This window comes from Megalops cyprinoides, chromosome 17 (genome assembly GCF_013368585.1).
Source record: "Megalops cyprinoides isolate fMegCyp1 chromosome 17, fMegCyp1.pri, whole genome shotgun sequence".
NCBI lineage: Eukaryota > Metazoa > Chordata > Actinopteri > Elopiformes > Megalopidae > Megalops > Megalops cyprinoides.
This window is the reverse complement of record NC_050599.1, coordinates 8431196-8453968: the sequence shown is the minus strand read 5'-3', so window position 1 is coordinate 8453968 and position 22773 is coordinate 8431196. Positions and strand designations below refer to the sequence as shown.

At 44.6% G+C, this 22773-nt stretch overlaps 1 protein-coding gene across 1 annotated transcript in view; it reads right to left on the bottom strand.

Annotated features, from left to right (window-relative positions):
* Positions 1 to 6013: 6013 nt before the first annotated feature.
* lpgat1 (lysophosphatidylglycerol acyltransferase 1) overlaps positions 6014 to 22773 on the bottom strand; it is a 54016-nt gene continuing 37256 nt past the window's right edge. The window contains exons 8-9 of the mRNA XM_036549990.1: positions 12606 to 12712; positions 6014 to 11084 (exon numbers count right to left, since the gene is read on the bottom strand). Coding sequence (XP_036405883.1) covers positions 10933 to 11084; positions 12606 to 12712 — 259 coding nt within the window. The 3' untranslated portion in view covers positions 6014 to 10932. The remainder of the gene's footprint in view (positions 11085 to 12605; positions 12713 to 22773) is intronic.

The following is a 22773-nucleotide window of genomic DNA, read 5'->3' as shown; positions in this document are numbered from 1 at the left end:
CATTCAGCACCAATTTTTTCATCCTTTTACATTGTAAAAAAGCTTTCCATTCTATATGTAATTGTATATAAATAACAGTGAAGTCAGGTCATGTCACTGCTCCAGTAGTCCCATTAGGAGATTTGCCTCACTGCCCTCTAACGATGTTAATTACTCACTCAGTTAATGGGTTGTCTTATTTATCATCCTCTTTTTTTACATTTACATGCCTTGTTTTCCTGGCAGATGCTCCCGTGCAGGGAGGTTTACTGTTTACAGTATTCCGTTACACAGCTGAGTGTTTACACAGGCGGTCGCGGCTGAACGCCACTCTCCCAGGAACAGTGGCAGTGCCCTGTCAAGAGAGTCAAACATGCAACCCTCTGGATACAAGCCTGGCTCCCTGATCACTGCTCCACACCTGCTCTCCCCTCAAAAGTGATCCACAATGCTTAGAGTGTATTACAGCTTATCTAGAACAATTCAATACCTTGCCAATTCCTGGGAATTTAACTTATAAGACTGGCACCCAGAGACCATTGTGTAACGTGTCCTCACACCGCTGCGCAGGCCTTATCTGCTTATTACCTTTAAAGGCCATAGGTAGAGCTGAGACTGGGATTATCCCTATGTGTTTGTCTGTCCTTGCTGTGTACAGGTTTAAAAGTTGCATTACATGATTGTCTTTTAGCAGATGCTCTTATCCAGAGCAACCTGCATAGGTTACAGTTTTTACATGGTATCCATTTATACAGTTGGATATTTACTGAGACAATTGTGGGGTACATACCTTGCCCAAGCGTACAACAGCAGTGCCCCAGCAGGGAATCGAACCAGCAACCTTTCAGTTACAAGCCCTGCTCCTTACCACTATGTTACACTGCCAGCCCTGTTATAGTTAAGATATAAGATAATATCTTATATAATAGATAATATTACATAGTCTAACTTTGGCTGACACCTGGTGAAGTAATTATTCATCAGGAAGGTTATAATTTGATCGTGACTGCGGGACCTGTGGCCAAATGGCTGCACACACTGTCATCTTGTTAATGGCGAACGGACATTCTGTTTAGCGTATGCGTGCGACTGACAATGAATAGAATTTCATTGTGCGTGACTGAAAATAAGAATAAATTCAATTTTGCTTGGGGAAAAAAAAAGAACGAAAATGATCTGGGCAGCGTGCCATCGCCTGGTGAGCGCTGGACTGGGACAGGAACAGCTCTATCTCTGTCCGGACGCAGTGGTGATGAGGATGGAGGGTGACACGTCTATAAATCAGAGCCACCGTGCGTAGGGACATCACAGCGCGCTACATAATGTTAGCCGTCCCCCTCACAAAGAGCGGGTGACAGTTCATAACCTGCGTATGAGAGCCATATTTATTGCCTCCTATATCCTGTCATCGATCGAAGTCGGGCAGGGGTCAGAGGGCTTTGGGATAATATTGCTGTTCCTCTGACTGAGAAAGGCAAGCCAACAGGGCCCATAGAGCGAAAAGGTGAAACACGAATGCAGTTTATGAGACATTTGTTTAAGCTATTCTGGTACAGAACATTTTTCACAGCTTGCTGTGGGTGTTAGAGGGTCATTGTAATAGGGGAGATTTGCACCATCAATGTCCAATTACATATTTGCCTAGTGGATGTCCTCATCCAAGATAATTTATAGCTGCATATAATCTATTTTGTAAAGCTTGATATGAACCACAACTACCTACCTTGATGAAGGGAACATCAGCAGTCTCACTGGAGAGTTGAACCTGTGGTCCTCCGGAAACAACCCTGGCTTCTTAACCACTTCACTGCCCATACCTTACTGGACTGGGTAGTGCAATACTTCATCCACATCACTCTTTAGGCTTGATTTTTTTAATTCCTGAAAAACTGCATTCAGCTGGTGACACAACTGTTGTGATGGCACATACAGTAGCTTTGGAAGGTAGTCAGACCCCCTTCATTTTTTGCACACTTTGTTGTGTTATAGAACTAATTGAAAATGGATTAAAAGTATTATTTTGGCCACCAATCTACAAACAATAACCCATAATGACAAAGCAAAAACATGTTTAATTTTTGCAAATTAACTAAAAATGAAAAATTATATAAGTATTCAGGCCCTTTGCAATTGCAAATTGAGCTCAGGTACTTTCTAAAGCCACTGTATATACTCATTTTCACAGAAGCAACATTTGCCTAAAGGAGGGTCCCTTGCTCCCTCAAAGGGGTTGATGAGAGTGACGATCGCATCCAGATGAACCCCTGCCACTTCCCCCTGACAGGAAGCATGCTGCAGCGAGATGTGCGTCAGGGCTGCCAGTCAGGGAAAGGTCACGCGAACAGAGGCCCAAATCGCCGCGGCGACAGGGACCAAGGGGCCCGTGGGGTGCCGCCGTGACGGGAAGCTGACAGCCGAGACAGGGCGCAGGAGCTGTGGGGCCTCTGAATCGCCACGGGACAGGCAGACAGCCAGGCACGCCTCAGAGATGGAGGCTCACTGCCAGCCCTGGGGGACACGCCCGCTCCCCATGACGGAAACCCCACACCCCCCACCGGGGACACAGCCCCGGGGCCCAGGGATAGGCGGCTCATACGGTCCCCCACTACTAGGGGAGCCCAAATCACACCATGGCAACCTCACCGCTGAGCTCTGAGACCTCAAAGGAGTGCTCTGCTTGGATCATTTCCCACCTCATCACCACGTTTCACCATCAGCACCTGACAGGGTCTCGCATGCCGCAACATCAACCTTTGCTTCACAGAGTAAACCCAACAAAAATCACTCACGACATCACCGCACAGGTAGGACCAGGTTTACAGTTTGATTAATGTTGCACAGATTAACTGATATCCACAGAGTGTGAACAGACAATGTAGAGATCTCTGATTCACGTAACTTTGACATCGGACAACCTATACAGTGTTGCTCTGAATAAACAAGCTGCTGGTGTCTGCAGCTCTGAAAACACCCTGCTGATGGAAGTAATGAGTTTGCAGGCTTCTGGTGGCTGGCATTAGAACAGTCAAAGCTTGGTGACATCGTCACAGCACCAGCTGTCACTGGAGAAGGTCAAAAGGCCGTCAGGGCTCTACGGGGCTGACCATTCCACCATAGCATTGCCTGCTGGTACAGTAACTGAGCCACAAAAATTAGTTCATCTTCCTTGAGAAACCAGGCTCATTGTGTCCGAGGGCTGGGAAGTTTGCAATCTGTGTAACAGTAGGCCCTCAAAAGGTTCTTGTTTTTTTGTGCAGCCTGTCTGACCCATATTGCCTCCTGCAGTACTTCACTGCGGCACGGCTGTGTAAATAACCATGTGAAATCAACAAGCGGGGTGGAGCTGTCAAAATAAGATGCATAATTATTTCACCATTGGATCAATTAGTCCAGATAGTGTTGTTAAATGTGTCCACGATGCACTTACTGAAACAAGAACTATTATTTTAACCTGGTACACAACAGTTAAATCATAAGAAAACAAAACAAACACAGAAATTCAATATCCTTGTTGAAAAATGGGGTTGAAGAATTCCTAGTACTTCCTGTCATGTTGGTTTTGACATCATCCTTGCCATTATTCTGCGCTTTTTGAAGGCTTGCTTTCCAAAAGCTGCCAAAATCCTCAAACAGCATGACACAGTGTTCTCAGTGACGGTCGCGGTTTTCTGTGCGCTGTGATGCTTTTCACCCTCCTTGTGGCTTTGTTGACTCTCCTCCCTGAGTCTACAGGTTACTGCTATTTCTGTCCCCCCCTCATTCAGGTCACCGTGGCCTTCCCAGACACAGCTGGGAAGTTTTACTGTTTGCTGACTCAACAGCACTTCCCAAACCAAGATCGCAACATTCATCAGAGCTCCACACGGCCCAAGGCTGCACGTGCAGTCCCACATAAACACACACCAGTGCGTCGTCACGGATACAAGCAGTTCTGTCCTCCCAGGCTTCACGGGAGCAGATGCTCTGTTGCTTATTAAGCAGTTTTATTTGCGTTCTACTCGGAGCATATTCGTGACAACGCCACGGCATCAAAGAGAACTCATTGCGAGAGAGGGATTTTATTGCTGTCTCTGCTGCTACTTTGAGTCTGAAGTCCCATCTTAAGCAGCCAATGTTCAAGTTCTCAAATGAACATGTGGGATTTCTTGTTTAACTAAAAACTTGTTGGGAAATTACTGCTGGTGATGGGTTTTCCACGAGTAACAATGTTAATTTAGGAGGGCAGAGATTATGTGTCCAGAATTCAGCAACTTGGTCCGATAAAATGAAATGGACAGGAGAGTTTGTAGAAGGCCCAAATGGAACCAACAACGTGTTTACTGTGATGTAATGTGTGAGGGTTGTCATCTCTGCTTGTTCATTCACATCCATCTCCATTTCTGTTATGTAACCTGAGTTCCAAGTGTTTTCCTCACAGGTGCAACTTATAGCTCCTCTCACATCCATGGACATTTAATTCAGCATTTTCTTTACAAACGCAGTCACTCACCTGCACTTTGTAGTTTGTTGTCATTTGCCAGAACCCTTGTATTATGTCCCGCCCTATCCTGTATTTAATATGAAAATGAAGGCTCCCCCCTGGTAATCTCATTTTCCAGTTGACTCCCCAGAGGGAAACCTGAGCTCTGACTGGCTGCCTGCGGTGTGCAGCTTTCCAGAGATCCAGCTCCCAGACCGTTCCCCCATTTCCAAATCAAGGTGCTCAAATTCTGTGATTTAAGGACAAAATATTTCTGACGAACTGATCCAGAGCCACAAACATGCTTATACCTCCAACCCAAATACACATTCACAAAGTTTAATAGGAGATTTGTAGGCAAACCGATTTTTTAACCGAACCAGTTATCTGAAGATAAAAGGGGACACAAGAACATATAAAAGATGAAATGTACAGTTGCACAGGTGTAGCTGGAAGGGGCTTATTTCCGGGGAGTGCAAAGTCCCAGGTGGAACACTACTCATTGGCACTTACTTTTCTTGAAATGTCCAGGTAAAAAATCCAGTGATGACCTGCAGATGAAGGAGATGTAAAATTCCCTACAGAGGAAGCCTGGCCTGCCTAACGGTGTCTCCTTGGCAAATAAATAATGTAGAGTAATGCAACACTATGATGAGCGATGCCAGTAAAACGGAACCTTGCCCTGCAAACCGGGAAGACACACACACACACACACACACACACACACAGCCTCGTAACAGCAGCTATGCCGTACACATTTTTCATCCATTACTGATGAATCGTGGGGACTCCATGAAACATTCTGGACGGAAGCCCCAGTCGCAACCTCATGGCATAGGAATTTATCTCTGCTGGTTTAAGAAAAGTGCTTGCCTGGACTCCATCCCCTTCTTGTATTCCACCTCAGGCTGGGCTGGCTATTTAGCCCCATTGTAGGGGCTTACAGATGGGGGTTGGCTGCTGTGTGGCACAGCAATTACAGACCTGAGCACCCAAGCCAAGTTTGCAGGTTTGAAGCCTGTGTTGTACCCTTTAGCAAGACACTTAACCTGGATCTATTCAGTAAACATACAACTGTATATGGACATGTGGATAACTGAAGAAAAAAAATGTGTAAATCATGTAAGTAACTTCCTTATTCTGAATGTACCTGGAAATCCCAGACATGACACTGGCCGTACAGGGAGGATTTAAAACCTGTCAGACTTTCCAGGAGTAACTGATACTGCTGGAGGGCAGACTCTGACCCCAGTGTCACTCATTTCCGTTATCCAACATGGAAACCTGATGTCGCTCCGTTGACAGTCAGGCTGTAATGTGTACCCTGGACTCTCTTAATTGTAAACAATAGATAGTTCAGTTAAACAAAAGCTAAAAGATGTGCGCAAATGGGAGGGTTCAGTTACCTGGATACAAGTCTGTGGAGACAGAAACACTGAAATGAATTAGAGCAAAACGAAATGTGTATAAAATCTGGTCAAACAAAGCAAGGCAATCTTTTTTATGTAAGAAGATTTATTGTATTGGCATTTTTTGTGAAACAGGGTTTGCTTACTCTTTTTCTGAAATGCAATGGACAACAATCTTGAAACTTGTTTTTACCAGTAAAATGTGGCTCAACTTCCATTCAAAGTTCAGACATCTTTCATTCATCAGACACACAAAGGAAAAAAAAAAACCCAACCATCTTCCATGATTAAGACACACAGTCGACCTCCCAGCCAATCACAGCAGCCGTTGGAAGAAACGGGCGAACCTATTAGTGTAAGCTTCATTTAGGCCCAACCCCTACAAACACAGGACAGCGCGAGACACTGTGCTGTTCTCAGATCAGGTGCAGAGCGGGGCTTACATCGAAAGGAAAGACCACTGTTCTCTGAACACGCCACCACAGGTCTGCTTGTGAAAAACCCACAGCAGGACGGCACACAGCCACTGCCAGAAGACTGACCTGAACGAGGGCGCTGCCAGTTCCGGGACTCCTGGCTCCTTTTAAGGTTCAGAGAAAAACCTGAATCGAAATCTGAACCTGTCTTCAATTGAGAGACTGTTCCTCCAGTGCCACCAGGCAAGCCGAAGGCAGGCCTTCAGCTCAGCACACGATAAAAGCAGACCGTTTGTCTATTTAGCGAAGCACAGTGGCACTGGTAAAGGGTCCAGGGCACACGATCATATCATAATTAGCTCATAAAAGGCTAAGAGTTCAAATGGTACCTCTTAAAAAGACAGCTAAGAAACCAGACTAATCTTCTCAAAATGGCAAGACGGTAGTCCTTCTGAGGGATCTCCGAAGCTCATGGCTGAACTGATGTCTGTTTGAATTTATGTGGCCAGCAGACTCCAGTCATAAGCATCTCAGTGTTATTGCCATATGAAAGACACAAAAAAAACAAACAAAACTGAAAGACATGCCTCTCGCCATCAGCCATGTTAGCAGGAAAAGTGTAAATGGCATGACTAACGGCAAAAACCATTCATTCCCTTATACTCCCCATTCAAACAGTGAACAACAACACTACAACCTCAGTCATGTGATTACAAAAAAAGATTGACTTTTAATTTCCATTTACTATATAGCCATTACCATGTCACTACATATTCCAGACTTCCGTTTCACTCTGTTACCACAGCAACATGTCATTTTCTTTGTTGTAGCAACACTTAATCTAGCAGTTATGACGTAAACACTCCCCATTCATCGCCCAATCACATGCCTGCCCATGCTGGGCTACCTGTAGGGGGGAATCGTCAACCCCCCATCTCAGGGACGCAAATGTGTACCCTACTGTAAAAGAGCAGCTTCCATGGGGCTGTCCCTGTTAGGAGTTTCACTAGGAGTCGGATGAGATTGCCTTTATTTACATAAAGAAAAATAATAATCACAATGGTCTGAACAAATGACAGCTCACAGAATCACATGAACACTGAATGCTAAACTCAGTCGCCTCTACACCGCATTGATATCAGCGTTGTGTCACTGCCTGATTCCTCCTTTTCGGAAAGGCATCCCTTTCGCAAAAAAAAAAAAAAAAAAGTCAGAAACAGTCATAATCACTCATATGAAACTCAAACTAAACAACTTTTACTTCCACCTAAAAGTCCAGTGTACAAATGGCTTTCCTGCATAATTCACACTAAGAACCTACTGCTCTACACAGACCAGAGGGAGGACAGACTTGATTTCAAGGTTGATTTAAAGGTCAGGGAGCTGGGGGGGGGCAGGGGGGGTTGTTATGGCAACAGCATATCTACAAGACCAAACATTCATTAACGATCAATTAAAACAAACGCCATTTAAACGAGTCGGACATATTCACTAGCACTGAGAGAGCGTAAACTGAGTGTGGGGGGAATTAAGTAATCACTCTACATGTAAAACATCAGCCTCAACTACAAACCGCCCACCGTCGTAAACAGGCAAAAGTTTTGTCAAACGAGCTAACTTGCTTGTGGGTGCGCTGCTCCCCTGGGTTCTGATAGCTGATTGGCCGTCAACAGCCAATCCAGGCGACGTGTGAACATTTCAGCGAGCGGCGAAATCCGAAAGCGTCACTCGGCATTACAGCCACATGAGATAATAATATACACTTTACAACTGACTTCTCTCTTTATCATGACTCGTCATGTCCTTTCATGCCGTGTGCTATTCACACACACTACGCCACTTCAGGTTTCCATGGCGCCGCTTCAACAAGCACAACACCGCATCTTGGGAGCGTCGGAGGACACCTCTTTCTGCGAGACAGGCAACTCACTCAAGTGGCTGTTCGCCACTTCCTGCAATAGATCCCCCTGCATAATTATGAAACTCTATAAACGGAATCTGAAGACATGGTGCAACTGACAGGGAGGGAATACAAATGAGCGAAGACAAGCACGTCCTTATCACTTCCGTGGCCGTAAGACTGGTCAATACTGTTAAAACTTTCAACCTAAAACCGGGTGAGTCCAAGCAGTTTTCAGTAATCCTACATAAATCAAAGTTAGCATTTACCTCTACCTCTCCACCCTGAAAGGAGGTGTCACTCAGGGTCTCGGGCAGATTTGCTGCCCCCCCCTGTTTGTTTTCTTGATTCCGAACGCACAGCGCGTTTCCTAAAAAAATGGCTACGTGGCCAATGGAACAAATACAGGAGGCTAAAACTGAAAAGTATTCAACTACTGTGATATAATCTAAAATGGCTGTTTTTTCTAAAAAGCACGCATACAACAAAGTTCTCGCTGACTGTACTGCTCATTTCCCATTAGAAGGGCAATCTGACATAAAAAGGCATCCATGCTAAGACTTCTCATCCAACGTGCACCCCTTTCTGATCTGACTGGCATCTCCAGAGCCATGTGCCATTCACAACACTCATCATTTATGCGGTTCCCAATGCCCTATTTATTTATGCAGCTCAACTGCGTTAAAATGTATGGATTATGGGTAAATTCCCCTGTCATACAGTCTGAGTTTTAACTTTATGAGGGAAACAAATGTTTCCTTCCATGTTTGGAGAGAATAAAGATCTCCCGTATGGTAAACAGTCTTTTTGCCAGTCTGCAAACCCATCTACAGAAAAGGTTCTTGTATTTTTGGGTCGCTTGGGAATGTGGGCATGTATCCAGACAGAACACAAATCAGAGTTACCAGCACTAATATCAGTTCATGCCGAAAATTCATTCCTGTGAGTTTTTTTTGCCATCAGTCAAACACTGCCGTTGTTACGTATGGAACTTGCACATAAAACCAGAGAAATTTCCAGGAGATGAAACAGTCAAAAACATGATTCCGCAGGAGAAAAAAAAATTAAAAGTAACACTGAGTCATGACAGGTCTACACCTTTTAAACATTCATGATATTTCAAACTAAAAACAGAGCAGAAAAAAGACTTAAAATGACAAGGTTCTAGTCACAACATGGATTCTCCTGCCCAGTTTTTTTATGTACAAAATTGAACATATCAGGTCTCAAGGACAACATTTCAAGTTAAAAGAAATTAAATCTGACAGCCAACTGCATTTGTCATTACTCCTATTTCACATAGAGCAACCCAACGATGATTATACTGGGGGGGGACAAAAAAAATGGAAAAAAGACCAAATCACACACACTCACATAGGCAGGTTACGCTGTGAATTTACAGTAATAATACCTACAAGTTCTGTCCGCCAATTTTCAGTTTTAGAATGCAGGAAAGAACATAAAAAAAACTTGTTTAAACACACCATTTTGGTAGTTTAATCTTTAAAAAGTCTTTTTTTTTTTCTCTCATCCTCCTTCACCCCGTAACAGACACTAAGCATATGGCTTAAACATTTGTGAAACGTTTCGTAGGCAAGACGTTTCGGCAATCCTGTCTCATCCGTTTGGCGTGCAGAGGCGAGTCCATGTTTTGTCTTTTTTTTTTTTCCTCTTTAAATCAGTGACTGTCGGGTACACCTTGTGTGGGCGCGTCTTGGTTGGCTGCCGGGGGGGAGGCGGGGGTGCGAGAGGAGATACCGGGGCGGACGGGCTGGGTGTTTCACCAGCGTATGGAGGAAGATCGGACCCTGGGCAGGGGCGCGGGCGGAGGTGGGGGCTGTACACCATCAGTGCTCCGTCATTCAGCGCACGGGACCCCCTCTCTGCCGCCTTTTGGAGGGGGGGGGGGCGCGCTCCTCACATCCATCTCCTCCCTCACCACCCTCCTCGTTCCACGTCTGTCCCAAACCGATGACCAGTGTAAACAAGAATACACCGTATCCCCCCCCCCGAGCCGGTTTGGGATACGGTTGGAACAAAACATTAAAAAAACAGAAAAAGAAATGCTCAGACGACAACAATGATGACAACAACAACGATGACGACGACTGCTATTGCAAATGAGTGTTGAGACGTACAGAGACAATAACTGGAAACTGAGCGATATTCCCCAGGCTGGGGAGAGAGGGCAGTATGGATCTATAGTGCAATAGAGGAAGGGAGGGGCAGGGCGGCAGCGTCCGAGAGGAAGCCGTGGCCCCCACACCGAGAGCCTCAGAGGTCCAGCTCTCCGATGAAACGTCCCCAGCTGGGATGAATGGCGAAGTGGAGGCGGGGGCGTCAGCCTCCGACCGGCGAGAAAGGAAGGAAGGAAGGCGGATGAGGCAAGGGCCGAAGTGAAGAGTCCTCCTCTTGTAATCTCGTAAAGACCTGACTACGTCTAAAACGGCGGGGGGGGGAGTACTTCAAATCCACTTCCTTCTCCGGGTTAACCCTGAGCCTTTATCTTGATTTTGGATGAGGCATGAGAGAGAGAGTGTGTGTGTGTGTGTGTGTGTGTGTGTGTGAGACAGAGAGAGAGAGAGTGTGTGTGTGCATGTGTCTCTGAGTGTGTACACAGGGGAAATAATTTCCGCATAGAAATCTCATGTTTGTCTTCAGTCCCTCAGCTTGGCTAGTTTACATTCACCCCTCGGGAGGATCATGGCTGAACTGCAGACTGATAAGGGTCTGTTGTTTGTCTGCTTCTTTTTTTCAGGCTCCACGCGATCAGAAGAAACAGCAGTAGAAATACTGAAGGACGCTGTACCAAATGTAGCCCGAGGCAAAGGCAAACGACTGGACCAGGCAGAGCCACACGGGGTCAAGGGTCATCTCCTTGGAAACGGCTTCCTTTTGGCCCTTTGGTGGTGGGAAAGCACCTGGAGAGAAAGAACGAAATTGGATTGATAGTCTGATTTTAATGAGTAAATCATAAAAACAAAGACAAATAATCTATCTGAAAGTCTCTGGCAAAGTGAATGATGGTTAAAACAAAAAAGGCAAATCTCTCAACCCATTTCCAGAAATGAGCATCCCACAGAAGGGGAACAGATCACCACAGCTTCCCTCTGAAGTATATTCATAACTGATACACCATTATGTGTACATGTCACTGTTTTCCCATAGATTAGAAACCGCTGTTCAATGCTGAGGATTATTTTACTGTAGGACAACAGCATCTGTGTGAGGGGAGAACTCTGTGATGGGGAGAATTATACATGTTCCCAACCCCAAGTAAGCAATGGGCTTTTGCATTTGTGACACAACCAAAGAGGCCAGCAACACACCTCTATGAAAGGACATTCATCACATTCTCTGAATCTGAAATCTGAAATTTGACTATCTAGCTGAGCATGTTTAGATGTAACAGCTTGTACAGAAAATGAAGATGAAGAAAGATGAAGCTGTATGAAAGTCAATGGTACACATCACAAACAGCAATCAATCAGACCTCAAAAAAGTCTGAATAGCACTCTGTCAAGGGAAAGACAGAACAATGTGAGAAGAATGTTCTCTGAACCAGAGACAATGTTTCCATTCAAGGCACTAAAAAGGATTAAATTAAGATTAGAATGATCAATTATTAACAATTTAATTAACATCACTGAATTATTGCATTAAAGAAAGGACAGATCAGGGGTCCCAAATTAAAGCAATCAATCAGGTTGATTATGCACACTCATTCTAATCAGTAGTTGACTAAACTAACTCACATTCTAAAGAGAGACAACACTGTACGGTCAGTCATTTACTCCATACGTTTACAACAACATTTGTGGTGACTTGTTGGCCAGACATTCCCAAAAAGTGATTTTCTGTGTTTTGACTTGCATGACAATTGCAAAACAAACTGTACGAAAAGGCGACAGGCCATCTCTGAGAAAATCAAAAACAAAAATCAGCGATCATTAATAATTCACGATGGCCTTATTCACAGCGCTGGCCTCAACCACCACATAAATAAACTGTTTCAGGCGTTTTATCATTGTGATTATACAGATATAAACACATGCCATTTCGTAATGTAAAATAAAGAGAGAGAAACATTTCTTTTCCAGGCCAAGCCCTCTGCGTCTAAACAGGGCACTCAGGATCTTTTGTTACCATTACTGGATAGATATGAGAGCAGGCCACAGCTCCCCTGCTGTGTATTTCGAGACAGAACACCAGGCTTCCCTCTCCCTCTCCCTGACCCACAAACCCACTCATTCTCCTAACAGGCATCACCTAGCAACAGGCATCACCTGGCAACAGGCACGGCCGGGGTGGGGGGGTGGCGGGGGTGGGGGCATGGCACACAGGAGGTGGGATGGTGGCGAAAGGGACTGCGGACCCCACCGGTAGAGCCGGGCCAGAGGAGGTATGACAGTGAGCGAGAGGTGGGGGGGGGGATTACGTACCTGTCTGGTAGAAGTGGGCCAGAAGATCCTCCTTCTCCACGAACCTCTGGTACAGCCAGTCCGTCAGGGGCTCCGTCTCCACCGGGACGTCTTTAATGGGATAGATCCTACACGACACAAATCAGAAGCGGGAGTGTTACAGAGAGCCAGCGCTGTTCACACACCCATCCTCCACAGCACAACGACCTGCTTTGGTTGAGCTAATAAAATGTCATTTCTTTCTTTGCAGTTCCCAGCCAGGCCACTGCTGTGGTACGTATGAGTGAAGTGCTTAACCTGAATTACATTAGTAAATATCCAGGTGTATAAACCAACAATGTGTTCAAATGGAAGCTTTGCCAACCAGGATAATGGTGTCTCCTAAAGCCTATAGAACATATAATAGTTATGCTAATATTTTAAGATGGAACTGCTTTGGCCTGCACTGATAATGAGAACTGTGTCTCAGAAATTTCTGCCCCAATGGAAATATTGTTAAAGTATCATCATTTCTTGAGAGCTGAAGTATCATCTTTTTTTTTCCCTGAGAGTTCAGACTGTGCCTTAGGCTAAGCAAGGGGAATACAAATCACAAAAAGATGGACAGCTTTCAACATCTTCCTGACTTGGCCAGCAGGTGTCGCCAGTCAGCTGCACTTGCACAAAAAGGACCCTTTCTGACTTCAACATCACCTTCAAACCATCTAGAGGTTATAGTTTACTTAAAAGGGAAAAGTCGACATTTCGGAACACACAGACACAGGCTGACACCAATTATAACTCCAAGCGCTTGACGACACACATAACCACATTATGCCTGTATATTATGACTATTTAATTACTGAAACCTAATGCACTTGGGTGGGGGGGGGGGGTGTACAATAGGACTGGAGGTATCACAAAAGGTCAAAGAACCCCCTAACAAACATAGCTTCCCAGAGTGCTTTGTAGTGAGGACGTAACTACGCTGAACTGCAGTGGGACTCCTCTGGAATGCTCATTTTCAGACTGAGGGTAGCCCAGCTAAAGCAGCCCCACCCAACAGACTGGACCCTGGAGCTAGACTCTGCATTTTCTCAAGCAGCTTCACATGACCCTGTGCGGTGGACCCTTGCCCAAGGGTACAGCAGCAGTGTCCCAGTGGGGAATTGAACCAGCAACCTTTTGGTTACAAGTCCTGCTCCTTAAACACCATGCTACACCGCCACCAAGTTTCTTAAACAGAAGACAAAAAAAAAAATGGCCACGCCCAACGGCTTCTGTCACTGCGTATCTGTAAGTCACGGCCCTTTGAAAGCTGATCACTCTGTAACCCAAGTGAGGAAACTGGGAAGCCAATTTATGCCACTTAAGGAGAAGGAGTGGTGTAAGCATTTAGCTCCTGCTGTAGGTCCTCCATGGGGTTATTTGTAAGAGGCTGAAATATTCATCCTGTCCTCTGCCTGTCCTTGAAGGGAGTACTGGGACTCGTCGTTTGATTGCTTTTGTACTTTTAAGTCATGTCTTCACAGAACAGAACATTTCAGATGAATCCATCTTCCAGGACTCCTCACCACAGGACGGAGAATAGGCATATACACTGAAATCCGCAGCAACGCAGGCAACTTTGGGTATACATCACCATACACAGCTACATCTTAGCACCAGCAATATACGCAATTGCTATAGCTCACCCTGCAGCATTTAAGAATAAAAAAGTATGGCAGAAGTTATTCTCTGGAAGTGCAGTACTCCATATATCTTACAGAATGCACGGGGTGTTCCATATATTATTTACACAACACTCGGTTGTTCGGTTCATCTCAGATAGATGCCCTGGTAGACGACCCTCGAACACCCCCATTCTCCCACTGTGTGTGCCAGGAACCCGAGACCGCACTTGAAAACACAATGTTATTTCATTATTATGTAAAGTTCCCCTTTCTCTGTACACAAGGAGGGGGCGGGAATTATTGTTGCTGTAGTAAATCGATAAATTGCTCTGCTGAAGGGTAAGACACGGGTGTACATAGGGGGGGGGGGGGGGGGGGGGGGGGGGAAGTGGCATGCAAAGAGCTTGCACGGCGATCGCTCTTTTCTTGCATGCTTTCTAGACTCCGAAGAACCTAACAAGTGATCACATGGGACCAATCCATGTGCACGGAGTGCTCTGGGGAAGATGGAAATCGTAACACGAAACATACTGAATCGATCTCCGCGCTTTTAAGAACAAAAAAAAAAAAAACCTGAGACCTCCGCAGCTGCCAAACGCAGAGAATTAAGAAGATGGAATCAAATCGTCTCTGAAAAATGAATATATCTATACTTGTTATGAGGTAAGCACATAAAATGGATCACCTGATCATCTAATGACTACCCTCACAGTACTTATTGTACTTATTATTTCTGTAAAGGCTGTGTAGTCACAAAATGTACGCGTTCCACATGTAAATCCGCCCAGAATACAAACTGGCTTGCAAGGGAGTTCTCAAGCAGCTCGGTGGTTGAGGCTTGCTCTGAGTGCAAGCTGGACTCTACGACCCGGGTTCGATCCCAGCCTTGTCTTCCTTTGACGATGACAGTTAGCCCACGGTGGCAGAATAAACGGGCTCCATTCCTCTGGGGAACAGGGCAGGGGCTTGCCAGCAGAGGGGTGCATGATAGGGCAAAAAGAAAATAAACCGGCTTCCTGTATGCAGTGCCAAATTCCTTATTTTGCTTTGACTTGAGTAACTGCAACATGGTCGAAACCAGGGTGTAACTTACACTGATTAAATCAGCTAGCTTGGTCAAGCAGGGTTGCCAATCTCTGCTAAATGGCTGGCTGATATTTTGAATGGTATTGAAAATCTGTACATGCTCCAGGGAAGAAAAAAAAATCAGCTCAACAACACATGCAAGCTACAAGTCTAGCTGCTCTGTAACATGTTACATATTCATTCATTTACAAGATTAATCTTTTATTCATTCAGCCACCCCCCCCTGCCCCCCCCACTGTCTGGGGCACTTATGGCAGGATATTTTATATTCAATTTACTCGGCCCTCAATGTTATTGTGCTGAGCTTCGGTTGATAAAGCCATGTCAAAAGGTCACGCAGCTAAGCTGCCCAATCAATTGTGTGCAAATTGGGCCGTGCTCCTGCTGGGCCCCCCAGTGATCGACGGGTGCAGCTGTATCTTTATAATTTTGTTTTTTTTTTTTTGTTTCAAATGGTATTCACACATCACACGACATTCACATGACATTTCTTACTTTCTCACCTCTCGTTCTGCTTGGCTCCGGTGAGAGGAACTAAAGAGAGTGTCACATCTGCCAGATGCCAGTGACACTGTATCAAAGCAGTGAGACAGAGGTCGGGCTGCATTCCCTTGTATCAGTCATCATAGAAACACTGAAGTGTTTTCCACAGATATTAAAGCTAAATGATATCCAACAGCTGTCCGGGGTGATAGACCCAAACCACAACCAAGCAGCTGTCCGGGGTTATAAACCCCAACGATAACCAAACAGCTGTCCGGGGTTATGATCAGGACACTGAACTGGTGACCAGAGCGCATGGGGCAGTGCCGTGCCCTTGAGCGGAGTTCGTCATTCCAACGGCTCGAGTAAACATCGGTTTCGGATGGAATTAGGCTCATTAGTGCAGCGCCTGCAAAAACAGCCCTGCAAACGCCTTCTGTTTTAGGCTGGGAGTGGTAACAGCTTCATAACCTGTTTAAAGGGACGGTTATGATTCTTTCCATCTACAGATTGTCACAAAGGAAGACAATCTGTAGATGGAACCTACCTGGGAATGTATTATTTTAAAAAGACTAATTCCATTATGTATCGCTGCTGTACAGACACATATTTTTTATATTAGTCCCTCCTCTGTAAACATACATAAAGGTATATACAATTATGGTTTTTGTAGTTGTATTTATTTTCATTTTGTATTTTATGTCTGGACTTCTCACAGAAGGCCCTCAAAAGAATCACAAAAGCATAATTATTATCAATCTTTAGCAGTGTTGGCTTGATTGGGAGACGCACCACTAGCATTGAGGCAGGCAACACAAACATGGCAAGACTGCTATCAAACCTCAAGACTCACCAAAAGCTGTCCAATAGGGGTAAGAGCACAACTTCTCTTTCCCTCTAAAAAATGGTTCTGACTGAAACAAGCCCTAAACATTCTCAGAAGCTCTGGACATTCATCTCAAGACATCCTCATTCAGGGCAATTTATAGAGCTTACATTTTATGCCACCATCCATTTATACAGCTGAATATGTACTTAACACAGTTTAAATGCCTTGCTCAAAGGTGCAACACCAGTGCACCAACCTGGACTTGAACTGACACACCGCTGAAGTCCAGTTCTCCAACGCACACACACACGCACACGCACGCACACACGCATGCACGCATGCACGCACACACCATCTGCCCAGCAAGGAGCTATAAACTGATCCCGGAAGTACACGAGCAAGCATAGCAAACATAACCTCCTACATCCCATGCAACCTAGCGCTTTGAACAGACACCCCAAGCATCTATATTTAACTGTGATACTGCTCTTGTTTGCTGCTAATTTTGCATTTGGAGGCTATGCCAGGTCTTTCACATGGCATGGCACAGTGACAGCCGGTGAGCTAGAAATAGGGGAGGCAGCGGGCTTACTTTTATTTGATCACCACCCTGACATGGTGTATTGTTGTGCACAGCTAACAAGCATGCCGGAAATAAGGATCACACGTTAGCAGAAGCCATGATCAAGCACAGCTTCAAGACTTTATCAGTTTATAGGTAAATTCAGTACCTTGCAGTTTCTAGCTAAGGGACTGCCACTGGCTTGGCAGACTTGGCTCAAACTAAAACACAAGCTCAGTTTTGTGGAATCCTTTGGCAGTTGTTTTGGGTTCAATCTTAGGTTTGGCTCAAACTATCCACAAGCCACACCCTCCTCTCGTCTGATTGGCTCAGAAGGTACACAAGCAATCCAATACTCTACAAGCATGGCACACCAGGCAGATTTCGTCTGTCTGGTTGCCTGTAGCCTACCCTGCCTGTACTTGCCCCAGGGCTTTTGAATTACCATTCATCATTTAGGCTCTGATAGGCCTGTCCATCAACACCTACTCTACACAGTGAATAGTAATGGGTAATCAGGACCTCCCCCTCAAGCATTGTTCCCACACAGGTGAAATGACAGGTCATATTTCAAATGCAGTTTTATGGCTTTATTTTGCAACTGGAAGTCTGTGGGGAGGGGGGGTGGCCCATCACAGTAATCATATTTCTCCACATACTGCAATTTTAAAAGACAGGCCAAAAAAAAAAAAATCAGCAGCAGGACTTTTGGGGAAATCAAGCCCTCCCCGGTCGGGTGGCGGGCTGGAGAGCTGCCACGGGACCTGAACAGTTTCCATCCTAACCCACTTGGCAGATCCCTGAATGTGAACCTGACACCCGCGAGGGCAGACGGTCGGTAGGTTGGCGCTCGGATTTCTCGTGTCAATGCCCTCAAAGGCGTATTGACAGGCTTGTACATCCTCACGACGAACGGTGCACCACGCACGCGTGGCGCTGAGCAAATCGAGACCAAACCTGCTGCACAACAGCACCCGAACCTTGTGTAAATGTTAGAACTACACTTACGGCATTTCCGTCACCCAGTACAGCGCACCTAGAACTCTGTTCAATACCTTATACATACATTATTTTCATTTAGCAGGCGCTCTTATCCACAGTGACACAGCTGGATATTTATTGAGGAAATTGTGGGTTCAGTTCGCTGCCCAAGGGTACAGCAGCCCCAGCGGGGAATCGAACCTGCAACCTTTCGGTTACTAGCCCAGCTTCTTACCACTACGCCACACTGCTGTCCTAAGAGATTACTCCATCCATATGGCCAAGACATCCTCTGTCTGTCTTGGCCATATGGTGGAACTAGCTTCCTGTTACGGTCAGAAAAACGGAGACGCTGACCACCTTCCATAGACCTTTTCAGGCAACATATCAGCCTCCCTCACCAAGTGTGACCTTTTGTTCCCCTTATGTGTAATTATACATGTGGAAGTATACTTCAGGGTTATGTGTAATTATTTATGTGGAAGTTTACTTCAGGGTATGTGCTTTGTATTTGGAATGCTACAGTCTCTCTGTTGTGTATTCTGTGCTGCACATGTTGATCTAGGCACGCACTTGCGATCTCAGCACTATTTTTGTAACCGGCGCTTGTTCATATGTTGTTAGCGGTGTCCTGTTTGTGCAACTCTTTATGCCACTTTAATAGATGCAATCTGTAAGCTGTTCTGGATAAAAGTGTCTGATAAATGACAATAACGCAATGTAATACAGCAAAAGATTATCATATGACTTACTTCAGTGATCATTCACCTAGTATACATGGGTGGAACCTGAAATTTTATCTGTGTGTTATGGAAAAAGACAACATATTTGAGAATTAACCTCTGTGAAGGTGTTAAACTGGACACACTGTTCCAAACACCCACCGAGTGCATCGCCCTTGCATCTACTTATATCTGCCTCCAAAGTTCCTGGTTTTTGTACATGCAGCCAAAACACTTTCCATGAGCTCCACTATCCCACAGGACCACCTCAGATGTCTTTGAAAGGAATGTTCAGAGCATTCACAAGCCAGTCCAATACAACATTAAACATTTAAATTCATAAAAAAGTTCAACTCTCACCAAGCAAACAATGTTATATGCTTCAGCTACAAGTATGGACAGAAAAAAGAGAATGATTTCAGATCTGTGTAAATGAATGTCGTCTAGCAGGATGGAAATGGGGTACGGCTCTGATATGATCTGCTGGATTCTGAGGACCCGGTCTGAGCCAAACAGTGAGCTGTCATGTGCAAGCTGTCAGGAGCCTCGTAGGCAAATTTCAAATAAACAGGGAAAAAACATAATTTAAGAGAACGTTATTACTTACATACGAAGAATGTTAAATTAGTATTGTAAGTGAATCTGTGAGCAAGCTGTGAACCAAACTATAGCTATGTCCTAGAAAAAAAACAATCCCTGAATGTATCTTGAGTGAGATCTGAGAAACAAGGCATGCTGGGATTTTCACTCTCTCTGGGGGGAGGGAGCAGAAAAGATCTGTTTGTCTACCTTGAGATTTACTCAGTTTCATTTGTGTGCTTATGCTAATTTAAATGATGTGGTTACATAAAAAAAATGAAAAAGGCATGAGACTTGCACTTTAACTAGACGATGCTATAGTACAGAGACTAGTGAGCCTGCCTGAGGACAGGCCAATACTAACATTCTAACAGCTCACTGTTCTGTCCCATCAAAAATAGTCCTTCCCTTCCTTCGGCCCAGAGGGTTCCTGACCTGGCACTGACTCAACCTGTTTAAGCCCAAGAATTGAGCCGAGTGTGCCCGACAGCTCTCCAAACCTAAAGCCTCCCCCTCTCCCACGATCTCCATGGCAACTAATTAACCAGCCCCTTCACACTTTGTTGATGCTAAATCTAATCACAGTAAAACACTTGAAAACAAAGGGCAGAGCACCCCCCCCCCCCCCCCCAATTTAACAACATACGAGCAGCTGAAGACTCCAACGAGAAAATCTCTATTGCTTTGGAATATAAGACACAACATTACACATCATACAGTTTCATTTAATGCCAAATCCAAGATAAGGGCAAAACAAAAGCTAACTTTGAAGTTTATGAAGCAAGAAAGGTCTGGAACTTCAGTGGGAAGACCTAGTTCCTGATTGATCTAGTAGGCACTAATGAGCAGCTTGTTTTGGTTCAAAGAGTTAACTTTGGCAGCAGCATCTGTGGTCACATTACTGGTAAACAGAGCCAGGCCTGCCTTACATCAACTAAGATGAAGTAAAGAAGTTTTTTCTGAATGCAATGACAATGCTTTAGCTAAAAACCAGACGATAAGGACAGGGAGAATGCAAAATATAGCTTCTGACAAATCTGCTCAAGATCAATCATACTGGGAATTTGCTGATCAGTATGTGTGGCATTAACTTGCATTTTGTTGCACTGAGTAAATCAGACAACTGAACAATCAGTTTAGGAAATTCATGGTTAACTTTTTTTGGCACACTTGCTAATGAAACAAGTTAATTACCAAGCTAAGTAGTAGAGAAATTACGCAAAAAAATTCTGGCTAATGGCAAATGTGTCAGCCTTATGCAAAATATTAGCATTGCATAAGTAGGGTTTGTTAACATTTACAGATGAATGGTTGTTATGCTGCCTCAAACAGATGAGGTTTATTCTCATTCAGACACACTAAAAAGCAAATGGAATCATTTTAGTGCAACTTCTTATGGTACAGACCGATGTGAAAATTTTTACGTGACTGAAGGCACATGGCTTATCATTACATAAGAATAAACCATAATGAAGGAAGCCGGACGGACGAGCTCTTTCGTTTCTGTGAATGTCCCGCTGCTGTCAGGCGGACCAGAAGCAAACACATATCATTACAGGTAACATTAGGAGATGGGCCGAGCACAATGCTACAGGAAACTGTTAGCAACAAGCTATCGTGTTCCCATTACAGCTCAGATACTGTAAACTGAACATCTTAAAATAGAGAAAGCAATACGCCGCCGACACGAGAGAGAAAACTGCGCTGAGAGGAGAACGCCGCTCGCTGTCAGACTGTAATCAAACACAACGCTGTTGCAGAATAGGCTTGGGACTAAAAAAGTTTAAAAAAATGATAGCTTCACTGTGGCATTCAATATCCACAAATGTGAGACATACCTCGGCCTGCCAATTCGACAGAAACTGACTTCTAAAAATGGAGGAAAGGCCTTTTTGCTGATGAAATTCAAACAGGCCCCATTAAGAGAATTGTCAGGCCTTTTCAGACTGTTTACTCACAGGAGGACGGGCTGGAAATTGCCCAAAATGAAATGTCAACACAACCGAATTTCCAAACACACGAGAACACTGATTATCAGTCGCTACCAGTGATGTCAGGTCAAACTGACCAGAGTTTAAATGCTTTTTTTTTTAAGGATGTTCCTGTTTATGTCCCCTCAGCAGGCCTTTGACGTTCCAGGAAATGTTTTTTTTTTGCGCCGAACACCCCAGCAGTACAACCCCGTTAGGCCACATGACAGGTAGGAAACAACAACTGAACAAGAGCTGTAGAGCCCCAAGACTTGTTAATACGCTTCTACCTGGCTTCAATTACCAAGAATAAACCCTGCAAGCGTCTGTACGCATGATTTTACTGCTGGAGTGAGAATACTGCCCAAACAAAATGTACAACTTCACATTAGTAACCGCTGTGAAATAACTGGTTTCAATTGTGTGGAGAGATCAAAAGGCCAAGCCAATAGATATTGTTTTTGCTGGATACTTCAGCCCTTTTAGACCAAAGGAGTACCCATTACTAAGGAAAAGCCTAGCTTTACCAATTACAGTACGGCTGAAACCAAGTAATACTGTCCGGAAACAATGGCTGAGGTGCACTGCATTTCCATGCAGAACTGCAAAGCATGACTTATGCAGAATCAGAAAACACGATTGTGCACTTGGGTCTGTTGCACATTACTTGAATTTGGTAGCCCTATAGACAGATGCCACATGAAGCCAAATGTATTAATGCATTAAGGTTCACATCCCACAAAAACCCTTTCCCGGGTTTACCTTTCCCAGCACAGAAGCCTTTGCATGCAAAATAAATTTAGTCACAAATAAATAAAATTACACTGATCCATTAAGGGACGGATGGATCTTCTATTCTGTTTAAATTTACATGTGAAAGAGAGCCATCAGAAGCTTATCTCTTGACTTGTAGGGCCTATTGAATATCTGACAGCTGATTTACAAAAACCCAAGCAACCAGTAAAAGACAATTTAAGAAAAAAAAGCTACTTTCTGTGAAAATGACAAATAAATGCAAGCACAAAAAACTGCACTTACAACTGATCTACATGCCAATACTTGTGATGTTTTATCAATGAATAAAAGTGCTCCGTGATGAGTAGCAGAGATTCGATTCGGTGACGTCCCTGTGACAAATGGGGTTTGCATTCACTCTTGGTGTTGCTCCGTCCCAAATATAACCCACCCCCGTTACGCAAGAGATGCCTGGTGCCCAAGTGCACACTGAGATATGCGCTACACATTTTTCAGACAAGTGGCAATGCAGCTTTCACACAATAACTCCAATCAGACTTCTTCCTAAAGCACACGGCCCTCATCAGAGG